The sequence below is a fragment of the Castor canadensis genome, chromosome 11, assembly GCF_047511655.1.
Source record: "Castor canadensis chromosome 11, mCasCan1.hap1v2, whole genome shotgun sequence".
Classification (NCBI taxonomy): domain Eukaryota; kingdom Metazoa; phylum Chordata; class Mammalia; order Rodentia; family Castoridae; genus Castor; species Castor canadensis.
The window spans coordinates 20,518,844-20,544,302 of record NC_133396.1 but is presented as its reverse complement, the minus strand read 5'-3'; the positions used below and the strand labels follow the sequence as shown (position 1 = coordinate 20,544,302).

General features: G+C 51.4%; 1 protein-coding gene across 5 annotated transcripts in view; it reads left to right on the top strand.

The window, feature by feature from the left end:
- The first annotated feature begins 1,081 nt into the window (after positions 1–1,081).
- Positions 1,082–25,459, top strand: part of Znf385c (zinc finger protein 385C) — a 48,903-nt gene continuing 24,525 nt past the window's right edge. For 2 of the 5 annotated variants that reach the window (XM_074045742.1, XM_074045739.1), the window contains exons 1-2: positions 1,082–1,776; positions 24,308–24,559. In XM_074045742.1, coding sequence (XP_073901843.1) covers positions 24,310–24,559 — 250 coding nt within the window. In that variant the 5' untranslated portion in view covers positions 1,082–1,776; positions 24,308–24,309. Of the gene's footprint in view, positions 1,777–16,910; positions 17,044–24,307; positions 24,560–25,459 lie in introns of those variants that run through there. The other 3 variants (XM_074045741.1, XM_074045740.1, XM_074045738.1) reach the window with 3 other exon arrangements.

Here is a 25,459-nt window from a genome sequence, read left to right as displayed (position 1 = left end):
CCTCTACCCCATAACAGCTTCCAACCCCAATGTCCCGCTCCTTATCCTCCCTTAACCTCTAGGTCATCTCCCCTGGGCTAGGGAAAGACCGAGATCCAGAATATGAGGGGTGGGATCAGAAAGGCATAGAATAGAAAGAATTACAAAGGCCTAAATTTTTTGTTCTCATTTTAATAGGCAAGATCTAGGTTGATTCTTCAGGGAAAGGGCTATTTCTGTAGTAAGAGGCCCAGCAGGCAGGAGTCACCTTCAAAAGGAAGGAAGGGGGCTAGGGCGGAGATGTGACAGCGGGATGACAGTCCTTTCTGCCATCTAACCTCCTTCCCTCTGGCTTCATCCTTGCTCCTGCCTCAGGGTAGATGGGAAATAATGCACTCCTCCAGTATTTTTTCTGATTGAGGGCTGAAATTCCAGCTTCAGCTTTTTTGGCATCCATTCCCTGCTTAGAGAGTGAAACTTTTCCCAGGGTCTCTCTTCCTCTCCAGGGGTCCTGCCTTGGCTCTGGCTCCAGGAGTCCCTTGTCTCTTCTTCCTGTCCCATCTCTGTCTCTTGGGCCCCTTCTGCCCCATCCCCACTATGCCTTAAGTTATTATGCCCCCTACCAGCAACGTGCTTTTTACAGGTCAATAAAATTAGCGACTGGGGCCAGAGGGAGGGAGGGCAGGGGCACAGGGGTGCTAAGCTCAATGGCCTTGAATGTGGCTGAACTCACGGAGTCAGGATGCCTGCCATTCCAGGGCTAAATAATGACAGCTGAAGGACCTGCGCTGGTGTTGAGGACGAAGGGGAGGAGGGTTGTATTGCAGGAAGAGAGATGGACTGAGGGTAAAGATGATCGGGGCACCTAACGACCCCCTCATTGGCCTCCCCCTGGATGGGGGAGCTTACTTTTAGAGAAGGTGCCCCATCCCAGCCGCCCTGACCTCTGGGAGCGCCTCCTTGAGCCTCAGGTGCGGGGAAGTCAGGCAGAGAGAGATGTCTGATCTTGAGGCTTGTGTGTGTCGGGGGGGGGGGGGGGGAGGGGGTCTTCATATCGAGCCGCTGGGCCCAGGGCGTCTGGACAATTTGCCCGAACGAGGGGCTTTCACGAGGTTCTCAGGACCCAGGTGTCCTAATTCTGCACTCAGAAAACTGAAGCTCCGGGGCCCTCCCCAGCGGCCAGATGCCTTACCTCCCACTCCCCAACTTGAAAAGTGCCAGCCCACCCCAGGCCGCTAGGGCTCCGGGAGGGGCTGGACCGACCTCCCCCTCCCGCCCCGCTCTAAGCCTGGCCCCGCCCCTCCCGCCAGCCCGGAGCGGCTGAGCTGCGAACTAGGCGAGAGCAGGTGGCCAGCCACGGCGGGCTCCATCTCTGCCCGACAGGTAAGACAGCGACGCGGGCAGGTCCGTGCTCAGGACCTCGAGGGCAACACGGGAGAACAAGGCAGCCCCTTCCACCTGTCCCGTGCCTTCGTCTCAAACCTAGGGGACCCCGAGGGACATCCCTGTTTGGCCTCAATGCACGGACACCGGGCATCTGTTGGGTGCGAGTAAACTCTGAGGAAGTTAGAAGGTTCCGGCTGCTTTTTCCTGATTCTGGGGCAGGCTCCGAGGAATGGGAAAAGACAGAGGACATCAGGCACTGCCGGTGTCTGGAGGGGGGAAGGTGACTGTGGGGTTCCGGAGTGAAGAAGCTCACTGACTCAGAGTGCCCTGGGCCTCCTTCAAGGGCAGCGTCTTCCCCGCGGTAGGGAGTGATGGAGTGACCCGAACGGCTTCTGTTCTGTGGGCAATGAGGTAAGAACCACCGTATAGCTGAGCAGGCGCCTGGGTTTTCCGCTGAGCCCCGGGACACCTGGATCATTTATTTACACCTCAGTCCCCATGTATGTGGGTGAGGAGGAGGAGCAGATGACCTGGGAAACCCTGACAGTCTGGAATCTGAGCAGGCCTTTTCTGTACCTGTGTCCCAGAGCCAGGCAGAGGAGATGATTACAGGGGTGGGCTTTATTGTAAATTTTAGGGTGCATTTACACTCAGGATTGAGAGTCAGACTTTTGGAAGAGGGTCCTGCCTCTCAGAATTTCAAGGAAAGCTTCCTGGAGGAGGAGGTCTGAGATGATAGCTTGGATGGAGTGCTTAGAGCTCTGAGCCACAAGGGTGATGCAGCTTTGGGCCTTGGTGATTAGTTAGGGTAAAGCAGAGACCCTGAGTTACAGAACAGAGGGAGGTCGGGGTGCTGCCATATAGCTCCAGTTGGGACCCTCCACAGATCATCACAAGCCTTTGGACAAACACAGGTAACAACTGGGGCTTTATGTCTGTCTAGATTCCCCATTCTTTGGTCTCCCACACAAACCATCATTGTCAGGAAGTTCTTTCTCATATCTGACCTTTATCCCTCTGCTTCTGTGACAGCTTCTTGCTTCTGGAAGGCAGTACGCTGTAGTGGAAAGGATGGGGCTTTCAGGTCGGTTAGATTGTGTCCTATCATCTTATTTACCTACTTGGCAAGTTACTTAACCTCTGAGTTTGCTTCCTCACTTGTAAAATGGGAATAATAATAGAATGTACTTCAGAGGGTGGCTTCAGGGATAAACGAGAATACACGTGTAGCAGCGCTTAGCACTGTGCCTGGCGCCTGGTAAGGGCTCAACAAGTATAAGTGTCCCCCGCATGTGTAGGACAGCAAAGCCAGTCTGTATGGGGTGGGGTGGCGGTGGAAGGTTTTTTTTTAAAGCCTGGCCACAGAGAGCCCATGTCCTTCATCGCCACCCTCACCAGCCCTTGCCTCTTACTGGTCCCTGGATCTCTGGACTTGACTGTCCAGGACCCCTCACTCCTCCTATTGAGCTTAGTCACCCTGTTTGTGCCCCCTTTTATCTCCAGGGTGGGGAGAGGTGCCCTGCCAGGACAGAGACCAGTAGGCAGCAGGGGCCCACTGGGGCTGTGCCTAGATAAAACAAGCTCTGGCTTGGAGACCAAGCTTGACAAAAATGCCCTATTGGCACTGCCTCACTGCCCTCTCTACCTCCATAAGTCCACAAGTTGGGATCAAGCTGCACTAAGTTTTTCCAGGAAGATAAATAACACAAGTGACTAAAAGTCCAGCCTGGGGATTGTCCAGGCTGTCCTCCAATAGAAAGACAGCTTCGGGCCCTGGCCTGAGTTCTGGAGGCTGTCAGAGAAGGCTGGGTCCAGGAGCACCCTTAAATCTGGGTAACAAAGGACATGTCAGTGCCCTAAGCTGGGTGCTTTCAAAGACTCCACTCTGGCCACCACCTCCTGAGTGGAGAATGAGCAGGAACAAACCCATGACCCTGTGCATCAGGACCATGCTCCCCACACCTGTGACCTCGGAGGGCCCTGCCGGGATGCTCACCAGCTGGATCCCAGCCCATGCTTCCTTGAAGGCAGGTTATGCCACAAGAGAGGATACCCTTAGGCCTTTGGAGCAGCTAAAGGCAGCTGTTTGCTGGGTGTGTGGATGGAACTAGGACTTGAGGCTGGATGGGACATGCACGGGAGTCCCTTGAGGTGCAGAAAGGACCTGGCAGTAAGAAGGCAGCTGGAGTGGGAGCAGTGGCAGTGACTAGGGCCAGGGTGAGAGTGAGCTGTTTCTCTCCACTACAGTGCCATTCTGGTTCATAACTCCCAGGAGGCAGAGAAACCTGCATTTTGAACTTGGTCTTCCAGGTCATGATAAAAGTACATTTGTCAAGATCAAAATATAAATTTTAAAAGCTTGTTAACTTGATTTATAATTTTAAAATACTTAGATATGTGTCGGTAGGCCACCGTTAGTCCTCTTGCCCCAGGCCCTGCAAATGTGCTTGTGGGCCTGGCTAGGTTCGTGACCACAAGTATCATTTGTTAATTCCCTCACTATTCTCCCTGTCCCCTAGTATGGTAGCCCCCATGTAAAACAGGAGTTGGGACACACTTGCCTAGACCAGAAAGGAGTTTCAAGGTGAGATGATTATCAGTTGTCACCAACAAGTGGTCTCCCCTTGGGCTTCCTGACCTCATTCTCTACCCCAAAATTGGGACAATTTAAAAAATGTCCTATGATGCTTCAGCAGGAAGTGATGAGGAGAGGTTGCTCATCTCTGGAGTGTGAGGAGGGTGTGGTGCTCACTGCACCCAAGGAGCAAGAAGGGGCTTAATGAGGTGGGGGAGCTAGAAGCTAGACCAAGGAAGATGGGACTGGGCCCCACCATCCTTCCCACAGTCTTCTCAGGGGAGCTGCACCCACAGCCAGGGCAGGGCCATGTGTCCATAATGTGGGTTCCTCCATGAATTTGGATCTTGGGCTTTGGACAGGGACAAGTTTGGGGACCAGCTGGCCAGGTGGCAGGAGTTATCCCTGGTAGAAATGAAAGGCACGTATTGGTCTCAACTGGAGTCGAGTGCCCTGTGGCACCTGGGCACACCATCTGTTCAGAAGAGAAAGGCACACTGTCCCTTTTGTGATCACCTCTCCTTACTCTTGATTCTGATTGGGCTGTTTGGGGACCAACCTGCCACCTTGGCCTCATTAGCACTGTGAGGTGCCTGGTGGAACTAGACATACCCTTACATGCGTACACACAACTTCACTCAGGCCATGTGCCCGCTAACTCACAGAGGTCTCCTAAGCACTGCTCCTAGTGCCATCTCCCATGTGGATGACCTTGATCTTGACAACCCACAGATAGTAATTAGACCCCATGCTCTCCCCACACTCAGTGTCACTTGCCCTTATCAGTGACTATTCATTCACCTTGAGTGACCTATTCGCTCCAGTGGCCAAGGGTTGGCTTACTTGAGAGTGGCTCATGGCCAGGCAGCTGCAGTGACTTGGTGTTGGGGACAGGAGGCAGTGGCACCACCCTCCCGGGACTCCTCCCAAACACTACAGGCACTTCAGCTCCTCCACATCTCCCAGGAGTGTCTGCAGGTCCTGAGTCCCTCAGTCCATCTGTCCTTGTGTGGTTCTTGTGAGCCTCTTTTTACCTCAGTTTGTGAGCGTGTCTGTCCCCACTCCCCCTGTGAGCTCCCTGACTCTGTCCTCATTCCTGTGCCTTTTCTATTCTGTCTCTGACTCTTCTCTCCTTGTCTCTTTTCCTGTGTGTGTCATTCTCTCATTCTCTTTTCCTCTTCTTTGGACGTGTGTTTGACTCTCACATGTACACTTTCTCACTGTCTCTGTCTCTCTGTGTCTATCTCTCTGTCATTATCTCTGTCTCTCACACTTTCTGTGTGACCGTCTCTCTAGTTCTGGCTTTCTGTGTCTGTTCCCACCTTTACCTCCATTTCTAATTCTAAGCCTGGCTCTGTGTCTCTCTCGCTCTGTTTCACTCTCTTGAGGAGTCCCAGAGGAACAGGACAGCCAAGTGGCTCTGGGTCATAGAAGGTGGCGAAGCATCCCAGGGCATTGCTGTCACTTCTTGAGGGTGGCTCACCTCCCCCTTCAGGACAGCAGGTGGGAGGGATGTATCAGGGCCTCCTTTGCTCCCAGCTTCTCTGTTGAGAACTCAGGGACTTGGGCTCCCAACAGTGACATTTTCTTCAGTGACAGGCCCAGGGTCATGGGCCTGGGAGCACAGCTGGGAGTTCAGAGTGATGGAAGAAGGAACTAGGGAATGACTCAAGTGGTAGAGCACCTGACTCAAGTACTTGAGAGCACTCAAATACTGGCAAAAACAAAAAAAAGTAAATGCAGACTGATAGGAGAGAATCCCTTGTCTCAGTCAGGTCCCTTAACCTGATTGACACTGAGCTGAGGGAAGGAGTTGGTACTCGGAGTCTCCCTTGGAAGAAATATTGACCAGAGTGGAACTGAATTGACACTTTTCTTTTTCCTCGAAGCAGCTAAGCTTAACCCACCCACCCCAGGCCCAGCTTCCTGCTCAAACCACACTGTGCTCCCACCCTGTTCCAACATTTCCGTTCCTGCTCTGCTGTGGGCCTGTTTAAACAGCCTCCCTGCCTCTCCCGTTCCCACTCTGTCACTCTCACCCTCTGGCTGCCATGACTTCTGCACAGGACTTGCTGTGTTGGCTGTTTGTTTATTTGACTAAGGTTTCCTTGGGTGGAGTGAGGACCAATGCCACAGCCCCTTGTCCCCACTCCAGATGCCCAGGAAGAGGCCACGCCTGCCCTCCGCACCACCACTCCACTCACCATCCTCTCCCTGGGCCCCCAGTACCTCTTCTGCATCCACAGGCTCCCACTTCCCTACCCTCCTGATCTCAACTCAGGCGATTCCTACATCTGTCCCACCCCAGGACAGGAAATAAATGTAAGGAGGGAGACATTGCAAGGAACCGGTCCCCTTGGGGTTTCTAAAGAGGGACATGTTCCACGTGGTCTTCAGAATGTGGAAGATCTGCCCCCCTGTGTGCCTACTCATTGGCTGAGGCTGGAGCCACCAATCCAGTAAGACTTGAAGCACTGTAATGGTTGAGATCCACATCCTAAGAACCCCCCCAGGGTCTTTCCAGCCGTTGATTTTGCATGGGATTTGACCATACATGGAATTGCTTTGCCCCATTCTGTGAACACCTGCAGAAGTAAAAGTCCATTTTACAGATAACAATGAAAACTCAGAGAGCAAAGTGATGTGGCTAGAGTCAGAGTCTAGCCTTGAACCCACATCTTCTCACTCCCCACAGCCAGGCTCCTCCCTGGAAGGGGCTACAGCTTCTCCCTGGGCATAAAGAGCTACAGGTCCCACCCACGTCTGCCTCCTGAATCTCACCTTCACCCATGTTTCCTTCCTCCTCACGGAACTGCCATCAGGACTCCTTGTCCTCATGTCTCTGGCTGGGAAGAGAGTGCAGGGATAGGTAACATTTCTGTGACCTCATTTTGAGACTTGCTGTCCTAGTTAGGAGCTTCCTGAGGGAAGAGGGACCTGAGAGGCTTACAGAGTGGCTTTATCCATTTGAGTACTAACTGAAAATGTGACTGTCCCTAGGTTGAGACTAGGGACAGCTACTCCAGGTCTGCAGGATAAGGTGTGGAGGTGGAGAAGCTGGGGAGGGGGGGAGAATCAGGAAGTTTCCCCAAATAGCCTGGCCAGCAGCCAAATGTGAGAGCCAGGCCTGGGGGGTTGTGGGTGGCCCAGCTGGGGGACAGCTGGTCAGTTGGCACAGGGGCCAGGCCCTTGGTAAGATAGGCACAGGGCAAAAAATGTTTTCCTCTTTTCTGCTAAAATGGGCTTCCTTGGAACTTGGTGTCACCACTAGGGGATATGTCTCCATTCTGTTCCTCTTCTTTCCCAGAGCCTGGGAAGCTCCAGCCCACTACCTCCCCCATCCCAGGAACATTGATACATTTAACAAATATTTGTTGACTCATTCAACAAGTGTTACTGAATACCCCAATAACACTCACTAGACCCTGCCCTGGGGATTCAAGGGAGAACAAGATAGTGTCAATAAGAGAGTAAGAGGAGCAGAAAATGAAAATCTACCTTAGGGAGGGGGATGAAAGAAGGCCTCTCATGGAGGTGATATTTCAACATCAGCCAAAAGGAGGAGGGAGGCAGAAAAGAGGCTTGAGGCAGAAAAAAACAGGCTTTGAGAACCTCTGGGAGAGGCCAGCTTGCTGTACTCCAGGGACAGAAAGAGCCCAGTGTGGTTGGGATATCAAAGCAAGGTGGGAGTCATACAAAAATAGATTGGAGGGGAACTGAATATTTTGACCTGGACATTTTGACCCCCCAGGATGTTTTGAATGCAAATATTTAAAACCAAAACATTCCAACAGCAAAGACTGTTTTGGAAGGTGTTTTCCACTTTGAACACCATTCACTTAATTCCTTGATCAGACTTTTCTTTTTTCCCTTTATGGTACAGTTAAACAAATCTCCCTGTTTTTCGATTTAATTTTACTGAAACTATTTTTATCAGCATCAATTCCTTATACATTTAGCTGCTAAGGATTTGATTTATCCATCAATTTGGAAGCTGCAGGCTCTTGACACTAGGCTTTGCCATTGTGTGACTGATTGGGTAACCCCATTCAATTTGAGAAGATTTAAAAAAAAAAGATGTGGGGTGCAGATTAAATTCTTTTATCCATTTTAGTCAATAAGGAGTTTTCTTGTATCCACTTCTGGCAGTCATCAGTGTTACCAGGAATATTTTTAGGTGACAAGTAATATTTATATCTCAGTTAATCTGTGGGAGGGATCTGGTGTAAGGGGTGGCTGGGAGGGGGAGAAGGATTTGGGGGAGGCGGGTAAGGACTAGATCTTCCATGCTAGGGTAAAGATTTTCCCAAAGTGTAGGAAAAACCTTTGGAGCTTTTAAGCAGAAGAATGACATGATGAGACTTGAATTTTTAATTTTAATTTTTGTAGTGTTGGGGTTGAAACTCAGAGCTTCATGCATGCTGACAAGTATTCTACCACTGAGCCACTCCATCCCCAGTCCCAATGTTAAGGCAGTGTGTGAGGAACATTGGGAGGAAGAGGAGGTGGGGAAACAGAGGCAGGGTGGCCAAGTGCGGAGGGTGTTCACCCAACTCAAGCAGTAGAGAAGAAAAAGAAGAGAGATTAGGGGACTAGGAAGGGCAGCTAGGCACTGGTGGCTCACGCCTGCAATCCTAGCTACTCGGGAGACAGAGATCAGGAGGACCACTGTCTGAAGCCAGCCCTGGACAGGAGACCCTATCTCGAAAAAAATCCATCACAAAAGAGGGTTGATGGAGTGGCTCAAGCAGTAAGAGTGCCTGCTTAGCAAGCGTGATGCCCTGAGTTGAAACCCCAGTGCCACCCACCCCCCCAAAAAAAAAGAAAAAAGAAAGGCAGTGTCATCACTGCCCTCCCCTTTACCCACAGCGACCTCACTGGCATTCCCGCATCCTTAGCTGTCAGCCCTCCCTCCCTTCTGGTGTGAAGACTGCTCCCAGGCCTCTGACGCCATAGAGTCTAGCCCCCAAATTTATACTCGGTGGAGGCCAAGAACTGGGGAACTGGGGTACCAAGAACTAGGGTATTCTTCTTGGGACTTCTCCACTGTCTGTCTCCTGGCTGAGTATGGCTGCCTCAGAAGGGCCTGGAAAACCCTGCTGAGGGGATGGAAGGGATGAGGGAAGCCCTCTGACCCACCTACGTGGAGTCATGTGGCTGGAACTGCCTGGCAGCCATAGACCTGGCATCGAAACAGACCTAGACACAGGGTGCTTGTTTGGCCATGGCTCTGAGTACAGGGTGTGACCCTGGGCAGGGGTACAAAGGGCCTCTGTCAGTGCAAGGCACTGCACCCACCTGGGCCATTCCAGGTGCCTGAGGAATGAGGGACGTGGCCTGAGGGTACTGAAAAAAAGCTTGACGTGACACTGACCAGAGGTTTGCATGTCATCTGAGGCAAGTTACTTCCTCTCCCTGATTCTCAGCCTCCTCATCTATAAAACGGGAATCCCAGCCTCCCAAGCATGCATGTCATTGAGTCTCAGTTTGTTGGCTGACCAACTAAACGTTAAGCGTTATTTAACAAACACACATGAGTGATTTTTATGTGCCTGCTTGCTAAACACTGTGCAAATATTGACTCATTTAATTACCTTAATGACTTACTAAATGAGGTATTATTTTATGCTTATTTTGCAGATGGGGAAACTAAGGCACAGAGGTGGCCAAGGTCACACAGCTAGGAAGTGGCTGAGGTAGGAGTTGAACCCAGGCAGTATGGTTACACTGTCTTGTTTCTGGAAAGGAAGGAATGGGTGTTCCCTAGGCCAGGTACCTGAAGTGGGTGTGGGATGTCCTGATTCTTCAGAGAGATGATGATTTCCTGGACCATCTGTCCTACCACAGAGAAGGTAACTAACTACACATCGGGTCCCGTGCAGAGAGCAGGGTAGGAGGAGGGAAGTAAGACTTCATAGGACGAATCCTGGGAGCAGAGATCCAGGACAGGTCTAGAACACAGATCAGAAGAACCCACTGTCCCCAGTGGAGGCTGGGGTGGATTTATACGTCTCCCACAGGATGAGTCATGCTCTACAGAGCCCCAGGCTGGATGCTACATGCTGTGGATCAAACAGCATGCCCTGGATCCCGGGATCCAGTGGGACATGAAACATGACAAGGAGCATCACAGCAAGTGGCCTGCAGCCCAGGGACTGAGGGTGAAGCACAAACAGGTCCTGATCAGAGAATAGGACAGGAATTCCCAGGCTAAGGCCTGGAATGTGACAGCTTGGGGAAGCTGTAGGTGGTCTCTGCGGTGTGGCTGGGGTCAGTGTGGGGAGGACTATGAGGGCCAAGGTCAGTGCTCAGACTTGCCCCACTACAGACCTCTCTGACTGCTCTTCAGAACCACCTGGGTGCTTGCTAAGAAGGCAGGTGCTGGACCTCGCCCAGGGTGGGGATGCCCCACAAGGTCCCCAGGGCATGCCAGGTTTGTGCTGGCAAGCCTGCCGGATATGAGGCTTTTACTCTAAGCTGTACTTCACAATCACCTGGACAGAACAGAAAAGTCCTGATGCCCAGGCTGCACCCCAAACCAAGCCCATCTGCAGAGAGGAGCTTAGGCATCAGAATTTTTCAGTTTGCCCTGAAAACCGGGACACTTCTGTCTCAGTGAGCAGCCACAGTCAGGAGCCCTCAGATGGGTCTGTCCCTCTTGTCAGCCAGGTTTGGGCCAAACCATCCCCTCCACCACCAGGCCTTTCATGACCTCTTCAAGCCCTCATCATCCTCAATCTTGTGTTTATCTTCTTCTTGACTGTGTTCATCACTCTCCAGATTTGATGTGCCTTGAGGGTCCCTTGGGACTTCTGCTCACTGCTGGATCCCAGTGTGTAGAATGGAGGGACTGGCACACAGTAGGTGCTAACCAAATGTCAGTTTAGTACATTTATTAAGCTCCTACTCTGTGCCAGGCACTAAGGGAGACACTCTCTCTATATTACCTGTTCATTGTCCCAGTGACTCCACAAAGTATAGACTATTGGGTCCATTTGACACAACAGAGGGGTGAAGTGACTTGCTCAAGGTCACATGGCTGCAGAGCCCAGGCTGTCCTTGGCTCTCACTGCCTATAGCCAAAGCCTTTGAGCAGCTGTCCTGTGGCAAGCCTCTGGGAGCTGGACAAAGGGCTGGGGAGCACAGGACATGTGACATAGCCTATCAGCAGGGTATTTTCTGGAATCTCTGGTTTTGAAAGGCCCCCTTCTTAGTAGCCTGCAATGGCTTAATGCGTCCACCCATCAGGCTGACTTGAGAAGCAGGTGTCTGGATGTGGTCAGAGCTGCTCCCTAGCCAACATGTTGGGCTTTGGCCACCCCACCCCCATCTCCCTCAGCCAGTTGGTTTGGAGGTTCTCCCCTCTCTCTTGCCCCAGGTGACACTGAATCCTCAGAGTCTTCCTCAGCCTCTCTGACTCATGTTTTTGAGGTTAGGATGGTTAGGTTGTTTCTCACACTGAGGAAGGGGAAGAACTCCAGGGCCCCATGGGGTGGGTTGGGCTGGGGCGGGAGGATCCTGCTGGACAAACTAATTAAATAAAAGCTTCAGGAAATGAAGGGTGGGTCAGGGAGCCTCAAAGACCTTAATTTCCTCTGGGTTGGTCCTGGCTGGTAGTCAGAGCCTCTGCCAACATCTTCTGAATACTACTCTTTAAGAAAGAGGGAAAGGAACCAAATTCCCAGGGAAGACCCCTCCCTCAGCCTTTACCTTCCCTTCCAGGGGCAATTGAGGAAGTCCTCCCAGTGAGCTAACTGCCTTCTAAACTGCTGCTTTGCAATTGATATTCTAGGGAGGAGGTCACCCCTGCTGTTGGACACCCCAATTCCTAGCCTCCATTCCTCCAGTTCTGGCCTCTCCTACATAGCCCAGATAGCTCTGCCAAGCTAGGTGAGAAGGTTGAAATGATTTCTGTTGCACTGGCAATGAACACAAGTTGGATACAGCTCTGGACTGAGAAAGGTTGGGAGCTTTTAGGAGCAAAATGATGGGCAAGGGGAGAGGGGCTTATCCTGCATGTTAGGATGGGCACCTGATGGTTGCAAGAGGGCATCTTGATGAGGTTCTGGCATTCTGCCCAGGCCTGTTTATCTTCCTTCTTCTTTTGTTCCATTGGTTTCCAGTGCAAAACTATGAGGAAGTTCTTTCTTCAGGCTAATCTCTGTCACTCCTGCTGTAACTAATGATTTCATCCCTCACATGGTAACTGGGTCTTTGCAGTGTACAAAGGGTTTTCTGTATGTTATCTTACTTAATCTTCTCAGATGTCGGTCTTGGGTCAGGAGAATTGGTATTAGATCTTGGTATCCTTAATCCCATTTTACAGGTGAAGAAACTGACTTGTGCTGAAAAGAGCACACAATTAGTAAGTGGCCGAGTTGTAATTCAAACATGTGTTTGCCTGATGCCAAGTTACACCAGTTCCTATGAGTCCCTCCAAGTTACACACTCTCCCTTGCCGGCTCCCCTTCCATCTCACCCCAACTCAGAAGCAGCCCAGGCCTTAGGAAGTCATCCTGGCCATTCTCCTGCCTCTAGTCCTGTGGTGGAGCCTCATAAGGCCTGCGTCTGCCGCTCCATGGCCCTGGCCCTGGAGAGGGGCTGGGAAAGTTGGGGAGTCGGGGGTGTCAGCTGCTGTGCTCCGTTTTGAGCAAAGCCTTTGAACATGTAATGTGATAATCTCCTCTTGATTGCTGCAAGCTGAGGACCTGGCCTCACATGAGTGAACAGTCCCACCTCCCTGCGCCTCCTGAATTCTGGGAAGGACCTGAGCCTGACTCCTTAGTGGAAAGGCAGTGTTTCTAGATCATAGCAGGGCTTCCCTTTTTTATTGGACATTTAATATGCCAGAAAGGGGCTTCTGCTTAGCCTGGTCATGGGTTGAGGCTAGTGGGAGAGCCTAGAAACTCAGCCCAGCAGGGGCGCTACCAGATTTACTGATTGGGAAACCAAGGCTGGTGGCTGTTGTCTCTACAGCATCCCTGCTCAGAAGCAAACCAATTAGCACTGTGTCTGATTCTGTTCCCAGCGTCTGTCTCATTATTTGGGGATTTATGTTTTCGGTCGGTCACTGTGAAGGACGATTGTCCATCCGGGAGAGCCTGGCCAGTACCGAGCCCCGCGGTGGCAGGAGGTGGTGCCATCCTGCTTGGGGCAGGATGGGGATTTGATTTCAGGGGGATTTGCAACCAGTGGGGAGCCGCCCTGGCCACATGGTGACTCTGGGCTATTTTAGGAGGCAAAAGGTGGGGGAGGGGCCAGGGTGGACTTAGTGAAGCCATTAGGGTGTCTGTCCGTCCTTTCCGTAGGAGCAGAAAGGACCCCGGCTGGATGGAGATGGATGTGGTGGTGGGTTGGCTGACTGGAGTTGGGGTTTCTCTCACCTTCCTGGAACCCAGAGACCCAGAACTAATGCTGCCAAACCCACCCCATCTGGGCTGTGAGCACTGTGAAGCCTGGTGGCTGGGAGTGGGCTGGGGCACCTTGTCTGAGCTGCTTTGCTTCCACGAGGGCTCTTGATATTGTTATTATGAATAATTATTAAAGTCATCCCATATCTTTGTAGTTGAAATTATATTTATTGAGCCCCCAGAAAAGGCCTTGGGGGCAGGGAAAAGGTTACAGACTTAAAGTCAAGCATTCCAGCCCCTTACTCCAGCGCACCTGCTTCTGAAGCAGGGACCATTGCCACCTAATTAATGATGCCTATGGTATTAATTGGACACCTGTTATGTCAGTGATGATCTCACATCACCCTCTACAATTCGATGTATCCATTGCCCTGTTTTACAGCCAAGGAAACTGAAGCTCAGAGAGGGGAAGTAACTTGCCCAAGCTCACACAGCCAAAACAAGGTGCCTGGTCCTTTAGTCTCATATCCACAGTGAGTTGGTTCATTCCTCAAATCCAGCAATGTGTACTGATTTCTGTGTGCCAGGCACTGACCAAGGACTGGGGATTCATGTGCAGACAAAAAGAGAGGAAGAGGAGATAGTGGGATGAGGCTGGGCAGCAGTGAGAACTAGAATGGCCAAACTGGACACTCAGTGGCTTTATTTAGACTATGGGTCATTTTCTGGCTGGAGGAGGGCAAGAACTAGGGGCCTGAATCCCTCAAGTGATGAGTGGTAGATGGGTGAGGAGGGCCTAGGGTACAGGATTTTTGATTTTTCTTCTTTCTTACTCCACCTTTTTTGTTTGGTTTTTTTTTTTTTAAGACAGGGTTTTATTATGTAGCTAGACTGGCCTCAAAATTGAGATCCTCCTGCCTCCACCTCCTGAGTGCTGGGGTTACAGGCGTGTACTACCATGCCCAGCCTCACCCCACCTTTATAGAAAGAAAAGTTATTGGACATACTGGGATAAGGCCTTTGGGGTACCATGACATAGAGAAAAGAGATAGCCTAGATTTTGTAGCCAGACAGACTGAGTTCAAATCCCAACTTCACTTCTCTGTAGTTATAAATTAACCTCTCAGAGCCTCCCTGTCCTTGTCTTCAAAATGAGGAGAGTCACACTGACCTTTCAGGGTTACCAGGGGGATGAAATGAATTTATGAAAGCATGGGAAGGGTCTGGAATACAGAAGGCCCTCCACAAACGGCAGTGGTCTATGTGTGTGCAGGGTTGGCGTTCAGAAGCATGCTTAGGTAAAGCCACATCTTTGTGGGTGGCCCTAGGCTGGCACCTGTGGTCTTGCTGAATGATTTCAACAGGTCAGGCAGAACGGGAAAGCAGCAACATGAGGTCTGGTGCCTTCAGATCAAGAACTGAGACATCTTGGGGTGAGGGGGTGTGGCTCAGTGGTAGAGCACTTGGCTAGCATATATAAGGCCCTGAGTTCAATCCTCAGCACCACAAAAAAAAGAAAACTTAATCTCTCATTTGGGGATTGTGATGGGGGGACCAAGCTTACCGATGCACCACGTGAAAACAGATCAGGGGGATTCGTGGGCCCTCAGCTCTGTGTGGTGCTAATTCAAGAATGTGAAAAAGTCAATGGGTGGCAGCATTAATAAAGGATAGGATTGAGGCGGGAGGAGGTGATGCTGTCTCTTATTTTGTTCTAAGGAGCGGTGTAACTGGGATAATGAAACACCTGGAAACTGCTTACTCAACAACAGTTTTATTCAGTTGTTTAGTGTAAGTCAGGCACGGGGCAAAAGGAAATGACTGAAATCCCAGGACTACCCTGGCTGGGGGAATGTCCTTAGTGGAGTGAGGTAGTGGAGGCAGGGTTTGGGGGGAGCCAGTTCGAGAGCTGTGATAAGTGCAGAGTTAAGAACCTGCCCAAGGTACCCTGGGAGCACATTTTGAAGGCTTCCTGGAGAAGGGGGTCATGTGAAAGAAGAATATTGAAGGAAGAGGGTCTCTAACTGGGAAAAAAAGACCTCTTGGGAAGAAGCCATGTTTAGCTAAGTGTGAAGGTGGAGTGGCTTTTCCTATTACTGGGTTGCAAATTGAGGATGTGTACATGAGAGTTATAGAAAATAATGCTCACAAGGCATCAGGTGGTCAACAACGGAATGGGCCATCTTGGGAGGCAGTGGGCTCCCTGTCATGGGCACATTCACACAGAGGCCAGAAGGTTACTTGTCAGGGCTGTTACAAAAGGGACAGGATGACCTCTAAGATCCTTTCCAAGTCTGAGCAACTGCAGTTCTCCACTGACAGACACAGGGTGTGGGCTGTGGGGGAAGCAGGGTGACTGGATCAAGTTAGAGGATGAGGGTGCTATGGGGTGTTGAGCTGTGACTGTTGTCCCCATCCTGAATTTACTTTAAAAAAATTTTTGTTGGCAACTGCCTTTATTAAGCTATAATTCACACAAAATGCAATCCATCCATTTAAATAGTACAATCTTCAAATGAATTCATTCATTCATTCAGCAACAATTGAGCACCTACTAAGGATGTATGAGGCTTTGTGCTGGTGTTTCGGATACCTGAGAAATAAAGGCCCAGGCTTCGAAGGGGAGACAGGTAAGTGTTCAAACAAAAGAACTGCAACCTGAGAGATGCCCTAAGAGGGAGATAAACTGGGGCTGAGAAAAGGGGGCCTGAGGAGGTAAGATCTCAGCTGAGGCTTGAATGGCAAGGAGACTGCTCTGTGAAGGTCAAGAGTGTTTCAGGCTGAAGGAACAGCAAGGGCAAAGGCCCTGAGGCAGGAGTGAGTTGGTAGGCCCAAGGGCCAAGAAGACTGGGAGGCAGCCCAGTGCCCTGCCCAGTGAGCCAGGCATCACTGAACCTCCCCACAGTGGTATTTCCCTCTAGATAGGCCTGTCCACCTGAGGCCACCCCAGCACAAGGTGGGATGAACCACACTGACACCTCAGGATGCAAGAGCTGTTTCTGATGCTTTTCTTTGGCTTCCACTCTCATACCCTGTTGCTTGCCTGAAACAGAAAGCTGGCACAGGTCTGAAGAGGTCAGACCACAGACCCTGCCTCCTGCCCTTGCTGGTTGGCCTCATGCCCTGTGTGTGTTAGGGACCCTGACTTCCCCATAGTGAAATCTGCCCAGCTGCCTCTTTGGCCCTCTCCTGGGCTAGTGGGTTCCCAGGAGCAGTCTGGAGTCTCCCGTTTGGTCCGCACTTCTAGTGTGCCTTTGGACCAGTTACTTAAGGTCCCCAGCCTTTCCTGTTCTGTAAAATGGAGACCCAACCAGACTGGGCAGAGTGGTTTACCAGGACTACATGAATACCTCCTGGCACTCAGTTGGCACTGCATGAATGTCAGCTTCCTCCTCCTCCCAAGCTGGTGGGCTCGAAACAGGGGCCAGGGCCTGATGGGCTAGCGGGGAAGGGAGGACACAAACCGACATGCCCAGCTCCTCAGCCAGGGGAGTTCCTGGGTCTCCTCTGGCCTCCTCTCACCCAGGGAGCCCCAACGGGGTGCCCTCTCTGCCCACGGCTCGCCGGGGCTGCCGGGCAGCCCTGCTCCTGGCACCCGCTCCATGCGGGCCGCCCAGGGGCGGGCTCCGGAGACAAGCGGCTTTCCCGGGACGCGCGGGGCCGGGACTGGTCAGCCGGGCACCTCCGGATCGTCCGGTGGCCGCGGGCGGCTGGGTGCAGCTCCGCTCGCGTCCCGTCTGGAGCGCTGTTCAGGTAGGCGCGGGCGCAGGAACACGAGCGCGCCCGTGGTTCCCCATCGCCCACTCGCGCGCCGCCGGCGGACAGAAGCCGGCGGGAGGGGGTCAGCGTATAGGGCTCGGAGGGTTGGGGACAGCAGGGAGGCCCCTGCCCCGCCTCTTGTGGAGGGGAACGTGGGGAGACAAGAACTGCAACTTAACTGGAAACTGAGGTCAGGAACACTATACCAAGGGCGATGATGGCTAGAACAACTTTGCGGTTCCCCTGGGGGGGGAAGGGAAATGGGACCACCCGGCAGAGTGAGGCTCCTACCCTGACAAGGGGATCTCGCTGGAAACAAGGCCTCTGCCAAGTAACCCACCTCCTTTTCCTAAGGAGGTTAGAGAATCCAAAAATCAACCCACCCTTTTCAGCCTCTGGAGTGGAATAGAATGGAAAGGGTGGGGGAGGGGAGAACTCCGTTGTCATTTTGAGGGTGCACCGAGCATGCCTGCCACTTTTTCTCTCCACCTGAGTCCTTCCTGTTCCATCCCTTCCTTCCACCCACCCCCAAACGAAATGCCTCATCTTCAGTGGAGTGGCAGAGGGGGGCTCTCCTGGCATGACAGTGGGCTGAGTTCTGTCCCCACCCACACCCCCAACTTTGAAATATGCGGGGGACCTCCCAGCCCACCTCCCTCTGGTTCTCGGGACTCCATGAGTTAGAAGTGCTGGATGGTGAAGTCATCAGGGGCAGAGAGTAGGTTTGGGGAGCACTACCCTTCTTGGTCCTAGGAGGAGTTGGAATGAAGAGTTGTGGATAAGGCCAACTGTGCTCAGATCCTGGATCCTGGTGTGCCTGGCATGGGGCATGTAGGGTCTCCTTGCATGCTAACAGGTAGCAGGGCAACCAGTCAGGCTTCCTAGGTTTTGCCTGACAGCAGAGGGAAGAAAGGGGACACTGAGGCTAACCCCTCTCCCCACCAACCCACCATCTTAGAGACAGCTATGCTGGGTTGCCACTGAGGCCTGCAAAGAGACATGCAGGAAGTCCTTTGTGAGGATGGGTTCATGGTCTTTGAGGGAGTCTCACTGGTCAAGAGAGGCAACCCTCATCTTTAGGGGTGTCAGTAGGGAACAAGGCCCTCTAGAGCACCTAGACAACAGGAGGTGAGGGCAGAATGGGGCATGAAGGGGTAGTGGGGGTGATGACTTCACCCAGCACTGTAGTACTCCCTCAGCCACCTTGCCTTCCCTCGTCTCCTTGGAGCTGCAGTGTTGACTTTCAGCAGCTTTTACCTAGCTCACTCCTGGATCCTCATAACCCAGAAGTCCCCAGGGAACACGACAGGTTTCCTGTCACCGCTTCAGATAGGAAGATAGACAGAGCTGACAGGTTTGCCCCAGGGAACCCCAAACCTGACCTCTGCCACCTAGGTAGCTATTGTTGCCCAGCCCCAGGCCTCCTGTTCTGGCAAAGCAAGAGTGTGTGGGCTGGGGCCTGGCAAGGCCAACCCTACTGAGACCATCCCACTCCCCTCGGTGGGTCTCTTGGGCTCTTCTGGGGTCTCAAGGTGTGGGCTTGGATAGCTCCAGTTCCCTGGGTCCATGATGGCTGGCCACTAGTGCCATGCACTGGAGAGACTATTTCCACTTCCTCATCCTGGGAGAAGGCAATAGGAAGATAGCAGTAAAGTAAGGCCAGAAAGCTCAATGGAGGCTCCTCATGGGCACTGAGGAGTCATTCAGACCCAGGGGGGCTCACGCTCTGCTAGGACAGAGACAAGGGAAACTTCTCCTCTTCCAGATGCTTCCCTCTGCAGCTGGGTCTGCAGGGAAGGAAGGGTAAGATCCCCACACGAATGACTGGGCGGAGCTGCCAGGGTCCTCACCTGGCCCTATTCACTTGCCTCTTTTCAACTCTGAGCCTCAGTTACAGAGCCTCGCAGTGTTGTCCTGAGGATTAATGGAGGTGAAGCTTCTATTGTACCCTGAAGGTGATGGGCTCTTTCCCTACTCACCTGGCCTCCCCCCCCCCCCCCCCCGCACACCACCCCCTCTACCTTAGAGGCAGCTGTTATCTCAGTTACTACTGTAGCTCCATCTACAAAGACCTAAGCGATCAGCTCAACCCAACCCCTCCTCCTTGAAAACAGAGAAACTGAAGCTTAGATAGGCAGGGACTGGCCCTAGGTTGGCCAGTCAGCCAGACTCCCTTCTCAAAGGCATGGCCTGGGACCTGGCTGGGAAGGCAGGAGGGCAGCTGTTGGCAGACTTGGAGGAAAATGCCAGAGTGTAATTGGGCTCATTAAGGGTTTGCTTAGGGAGCCCTTCATGCCCTGCCAAAGGCTAGGGACAGGCCTGGATCCTTCCTCTCTTGTTACTTACCCCTGTGGGAGAGGATTCCCTTCCCCAGGCTGCCATGGAGACAACCCTCCACTCTGCAGGATATGGCCTCTGAAGTCCCTTTCTAGCCCATGCTTTTTTGGATGGGCATGCAGAAGTCACCCTGCAGTGGTTGAAGACTCCACTGACAACCAGGGCCTTGAAGTGCATTTGTCACCCAACCAGAGTGATGGAGATGGGGCCCTGGAGCCCTACCCGAGTTCTCCCTCCACTCCCACCCTAGCTCCACAAAGACAGACATATAGACAAGACAAGCACACAGAGATCTTGCCATCTACCTGCTCTTCAGCTCTTGTGTGAGCTGGCCTTCCAGTGGCTCTCTACCGTGGTCCATCTCCATGTGCTCTGCCAATCTTAGCCCATCTCCCAGGGAAAGTGAAAAACAGGGAGATTTATCCCCCTTCCTGTGTAAATCCCAGACAAATAGATGGATCCATGTACATTCTTTTTCTCTGCTTTCACCTTGTCCTTCCTCTCAGCCTCTGGCCCTACCCCTGCTCACCCAGGACATGGCACCCCTCTGCCTAGCACAGGGTCCCAAAAGGGGCTTCACAGCTCTGAAGCTCCCAGGATCCTTTCTGTGAGTCTGAAAATCTCTCTTTCCCCACCACTCAGCGATGCAAATCAGGGCTTGGTGGGCTTTAAGAAGAGGTAGGACAGGGCAGTGGTTAAGGGCTCTGTAAAAACCTTACAGTTTTTGTTACAGTCTATGAAATGGTTACCATATTAATAAAAGTGATCTCTTCATAGGGTTGTTGTGAAGTTAGCAGGGCACCGGTGGTTTATGGGTATAATCCTAGCTACTCAAGAGGCAGAGACCAGGAGGATCGTGATTCAAAGCTAATCCGGGCCAAAACCTCACAAGACTCTATCTCAAAAAAAAAAAAAAAAAAAAATCACAGAAAAAGGGCTGGTGGAGTGGCTCAAGGTGTAGTTCCTGAATTCAAGCCCCAGTATTGCAAAAAAAAAAAAAAAGAGCGAGAGCCTATGTGTAAGGCACCTAGCACATAGTAAGCCCTCAATAAATGGAGTTATTATAAAGAAGAGTTGGCCTAGGCATCTGGGTGGTGAAGAGGGAGGCAAAGAATCTTCTAGAATCACCTCTTGCGCTATATTTCCATTTTCTTTGAAGCATGCCCACTGCCCTGTTCTGAGACTCAGTTTCCTCCTCCCTCAATTTACAAGGCACCTGTGACCACACAAAGGGAGCCTGTGGACTAGGACATGTCCAAGTGTAGGTCACACTTGAGTGAGTCATGCTGGTGCTGAGTAGGGGCCAGGGCAGGGGGGTGTTGGCCTTCGACGCTCATGGCAAGGGTTAGACAGGCCTATGTGTGCCCTAATAATTGCCCACTCCTCCAGATTTTCTGACTGGGAACCCTGACTTAGCTGGAGTAGTGTAGCTCCTGAGGGGACAGCTGAGAAAGCTAGGTCAGGCAGGACAGGCCACAGCAGGCCCAGCAACCTGGCTGGGGGAGACACAATTAGCCCAGGATCCAGACAGCCTCTGAGCCCAGAGGCTGTATATCATGGAGGTTTAATCAACAGCGTGGCAGATATTTGTCTGCTCTCTTGGGCCATATCTCCAGCCTGCCTGTCATAAATTGCACTGAGATTTCAAAATATCCCTGCCCCTTGTTGGTAGACAGGCAGCTTTCCTTGGCTCAGCCGGGAAAGTCTCATTCTTTTGAGGCCTCTGCCTGGCCCCTGACACCTGGGCTACCCCCTCCAACACTGGCACCTGGAGCCTCCTTCCTGCCTCCTTTCTGCCAGGAGGGTTCAGGAAAACTTGCAAAGTCAAAAGAATAGCCAGGACTGTCATTTAGAGGTGAAAGGATGCCAGATATAGGGGTGGGAGGGATTCAAAGCAGCTTTGGGGGCCTTCTCATAAAGCAATGGGAGTGACCTGCATGCTTTTCTTGCAAAGAGTTGTGCCCTGAATTCTGTGCCCTGGTCTGGCTACTTGGGGGGCGGGGGCAGCTTAGTTGCCCCTTAAGAGTGGGGTGGATCCTGCCCAGAGGGGTACTGGATGGCCACCTGTTATCTTCCCTTTAGATGCTCACTGTGCCACCTGGAAGCCATTGCTGGTACTGCAGTCCAGCCACACTGCCCTGCAGCAGGACCCTCAAATCCTCTGGCACCTGTGTGTGACCACACAAGGGTCAAACCCACAATGTATTAGTTTGCCATAACAAATAATTAGGAAGCCATAACAAAGTATTACAAACTTGATAGTACTCAGACAACAGAAGTTGATTGTCTTGGTTCTGAATACTAGAAATTCAAGATCAAGGTGTGTCAACAAGATTGGTTTCTTCTGAGGACTGTGTGGGAGTCTGCTCCAGGCCTCTCCCCTGGCATTTAGTGGGTTGCTGGCAATCTTTGATGTCTTTTGGCTTGTAGATGTACCACCTGATCTCCGCCTTCATCTTTACATCTCCCTGTATGCATATCTATGTACATGATACCAGTCAGATATATTGGCCTAGTGCCCACCCTACATCAGTATGGTCTCATCTTAATGGCATCTGTAATGACCCCATTTCCAAACAAGGTCATATTCTGACATTGAATTTGTAAGTGGGAACTCAATTCAACCTATAACACAGTGAATCTCATTTAATGAGCGTCTTACTCCCTGATACAGGCACAATGATGCCAACACTATGATAAGCTCTACTGTGATATGCACACAGAATGTGTGAAACACATTTACTTCTACAAACATTAGGGAACAGAAACATTTACAGTGACCCAAGACATCACGACAGATACATAGGGTGATGGACAAGGTAATCTCACTCAGGCTTAAGACGCAGACACACGGTGGATTGGTATAGCTGATTTGTGTAAGACACTGAAAAGCGTTTTATGTAGATCAGCTCACCTAATCCCCACAATGTATGTATGATTTAGGAACTGTTACTTCCCACTCCCATTTCACAAATGTGCAGAGAAAGGAACCAAGCTCAGATTACACAGCCAGCAAGTGCCAGAGCTGAGATTAGAATCCAGGTGTGAATCAGCATAGATCCCTTCTGTTTCGCCCATACGTAGTCTCCACACAAGTATGGACAGTCATATGTGATATAGACTACTGCCCACAAAAATAAAAAGAAGCTTACTGAGAGCAGGGGATGATGTCCAGGGACTGCAGGTGAGTTCTTGGCCATGGACTTGGGAAATAGTTTTTTTTATTCGGATGTGGACTCCACCACTGGATGTGTAGTCTTTCAAGGACATTGTGGCATCACTTGACTGATCTAATGTGCAGGGTGAGCTTGGACCTAAGACACAGAGAATGCACTTTAGGAAGTATTAGTTTGGGAGAGGGTGGGGGCCGGGGGAGAAATGACCCAAGCCTTGTATGCACATATGAATAATAAAAAAAAAAGAAAAAGAAAAAAAAACCGTAATAAAAAAAAAAAGAATTATTTATCACAAAGTTGCTATAAGTAAAAAAAAAAAAAAAAAAAGTATTAGTTTGCTCCAGCTGCCATAACAAAGTATCACACATTCAGTTGCTTAAACAATGGAAATTTATTTTCTTACATTTCTAGAAGCCCAAGGTCTGAGCTCATGGTGTCAGTGAGTTGGCTTTTTCTTAGGCCTTTCTAACTTGGCTTGCAGGTGGCTGCCTTCTTTTTGTATGTATCTTCCCTCTGTAACTGTCCAAATTTCTTCTTCTTATAAAAAAATATCAGTCATATTGTGTTACAGCCCACCCATATGATACCATTTTGACTTAATGACCTCTTTAAATTTGTGACCTGTCTCCAAATAGGGTCACATTCTGACATAGTAGGGGTTAGGGTTTCACATATGAATTGGGAGGGGTTGGGGGCAGTTCAGCTGTAACAGGAGAGATGAGCTCAGTCATGCTTTCCCCAGGCCAGAGCTTAGGAGCTACTCCAGTCAGAGGGAGACAAGTGCTGCTCTCAAGCAGCTTCCCAACCCCATCTGAAGTAGAGGCAGAAAGCACACAAACAGGTCAGAGAGGAAGTGAACATTAACACAGTTCAGCCTGACAAAGGGAGTTGGGACGCCCCTTACTTGACACAATTATTGGCAGAAGAGTAAATGAAAGTGATGACTGAGAACTGAGTTGGAAAGAAAAGACTGGTTGGAAGATGGAAGGCCTAGAGACTAGACTTGAGTGTCCAAGATGAAGGTGGGCTATGTATGCAGTGTTTGGGTCCCAGGTCTCACCAAAAAAACACCAAGTGTGGCCTCAGCAGGGTGGCCAAGACAGCAGGGTGGCATTTGGAGCCATGTGGAGCAGGGGTTGGGATGGCTTCACACACTATCACCATTTGTGAATGTCACCCTGCTGGGCTCAGGGCACTGGAAGGTTGGGTTTCTGGCCAGCGGCTGGCTGCTGTGTCTGTCTGTCACAGGATTCTCAGCTCCTGCTCCTGCTCAGGGCAGGACTCTGGCTTCCCAAACTGTGAAGCCATTGGTTTTTATGCTGCATCTTCCCCAGTGTCTGTCCACGTTGTCTCCAAGACCTGTGGCTCCTTCTGCAGTTTCATTATCCCGCCCTGAGCACCCAGGGGTCTTGGCCTCCCAGTGTGTGGGCATTTTTGACACCCTTCCCAGTAGTCCTGTATTTTAATGCTGCTCTGCTTGAAACAGATCCCATTATGCTCCTTTTCGCTATCCTTGGGTCAGAGGGATCTCTGGGCTTGGGGGTTTCACCTGGGATACAGCACTCTGGCATTTCCAGGTCTTAAGAGCTCCTTCTTCCTCTCTGTGTTCACAACCATTTCACCTTCTTTTTCCTTTTTCTTTCTTTCTTTTGGTTGTACTGGGGATGGAACTCAGTGCTCTATCACTTGAGCCACGCCCCCAACCTTCAGCCTCAACTTATTTGTCTCCCGCTCTATCTGCTCAGGAATGAAGCGACCTCTGAGCCCATCCCCCCCAGGTGAGAAGGTGCCCCCCACATCTGGAGCTGCTGAGTGCCCCCCTCGGGCCCCAGAACCTCCCAAACCCAAGCGGGAAAGAAAACGGCCTTCGTACACACTGTGTGATGTCTGCAACATCCAGCTGAACTCAGCAGCCCAGGCCCAGGTGCACTGCGGGGGACGGGCCCACCAGCGGAGGCTTCGACAGCTGAGCTTGGGCAAGACCCCTTCCGGGACAGGTCAGTGTGGAGGGGTGCTGCTCCCACAAACTTGGTCTGGGCCCCCACCAGGGAAGATCACTTTGGGCTCCTCTGAGGACTGAAGGTCTGTGGCTTCCCTCTGTGAGGTCCTTTGGGTCAGGGTACCCTTAGTGAGGTCTTAGGAGCTGAAGATCTGATACCATTGAGTTTGTTTTGCATCTGGACAACCCTTCTATGGGATCTTTCAGGAACTGAAGGTCTTCAGGGCTCTTCTTGAGGTGCTTTTTTTGGTTCTGGGGCTCTCCCTATGGGGTCTTTTTGATTGCAGCCCCTAGAAGCATTTCTTCAGTCTGGAGCCCCCTGGCAGTGAGTCTTTCAGACAAGGACCTTGCCTTGTCTGGTCTCTGAAGGCAAGGATCAGCAAGGTCTATAGAACTCCAACTGAGGCACAAAGGGAGGTCCCTCTTCCCTTAGCTGCTGGACTCCTGGCCAGGATTTCTGCTTCTCCCTGGCTGGGGTGACATTGCAGAGATTTGGCTGCCAGCACTGAGGGACAGCTGGCTGCAAGGCAGAGTTCTGGGGGAAGTGGGTGAATGCACCCATGAAGGTAATGTGAGCTGACAGGCACATGGGGGCTGTGGGGAAAGTAAGAAGCCGGGCTGCAGGCTGGCAAGGGAACCAGATTCACAGCAGGCCCAGTGTGGGGAGCTGGGAGGCCTCCTTACTACTGGTTCTTGGGGGCAGCTGCAAAAACCCACCTTGCAACCCAGCTCAGTGGCTTTGCCAGAAGCTACATTGAGCTTAGACAGCTCAAGAGATGTCTATCCTTTGAGCAATATTCTTGGAGCATCCACTGGGCCTCCTCTACATACAGTACACTAGGGGCTGGAGATCAGTAAGATTCAACCTCCTTCCAGCACCACTTCACCCCAAGACTCA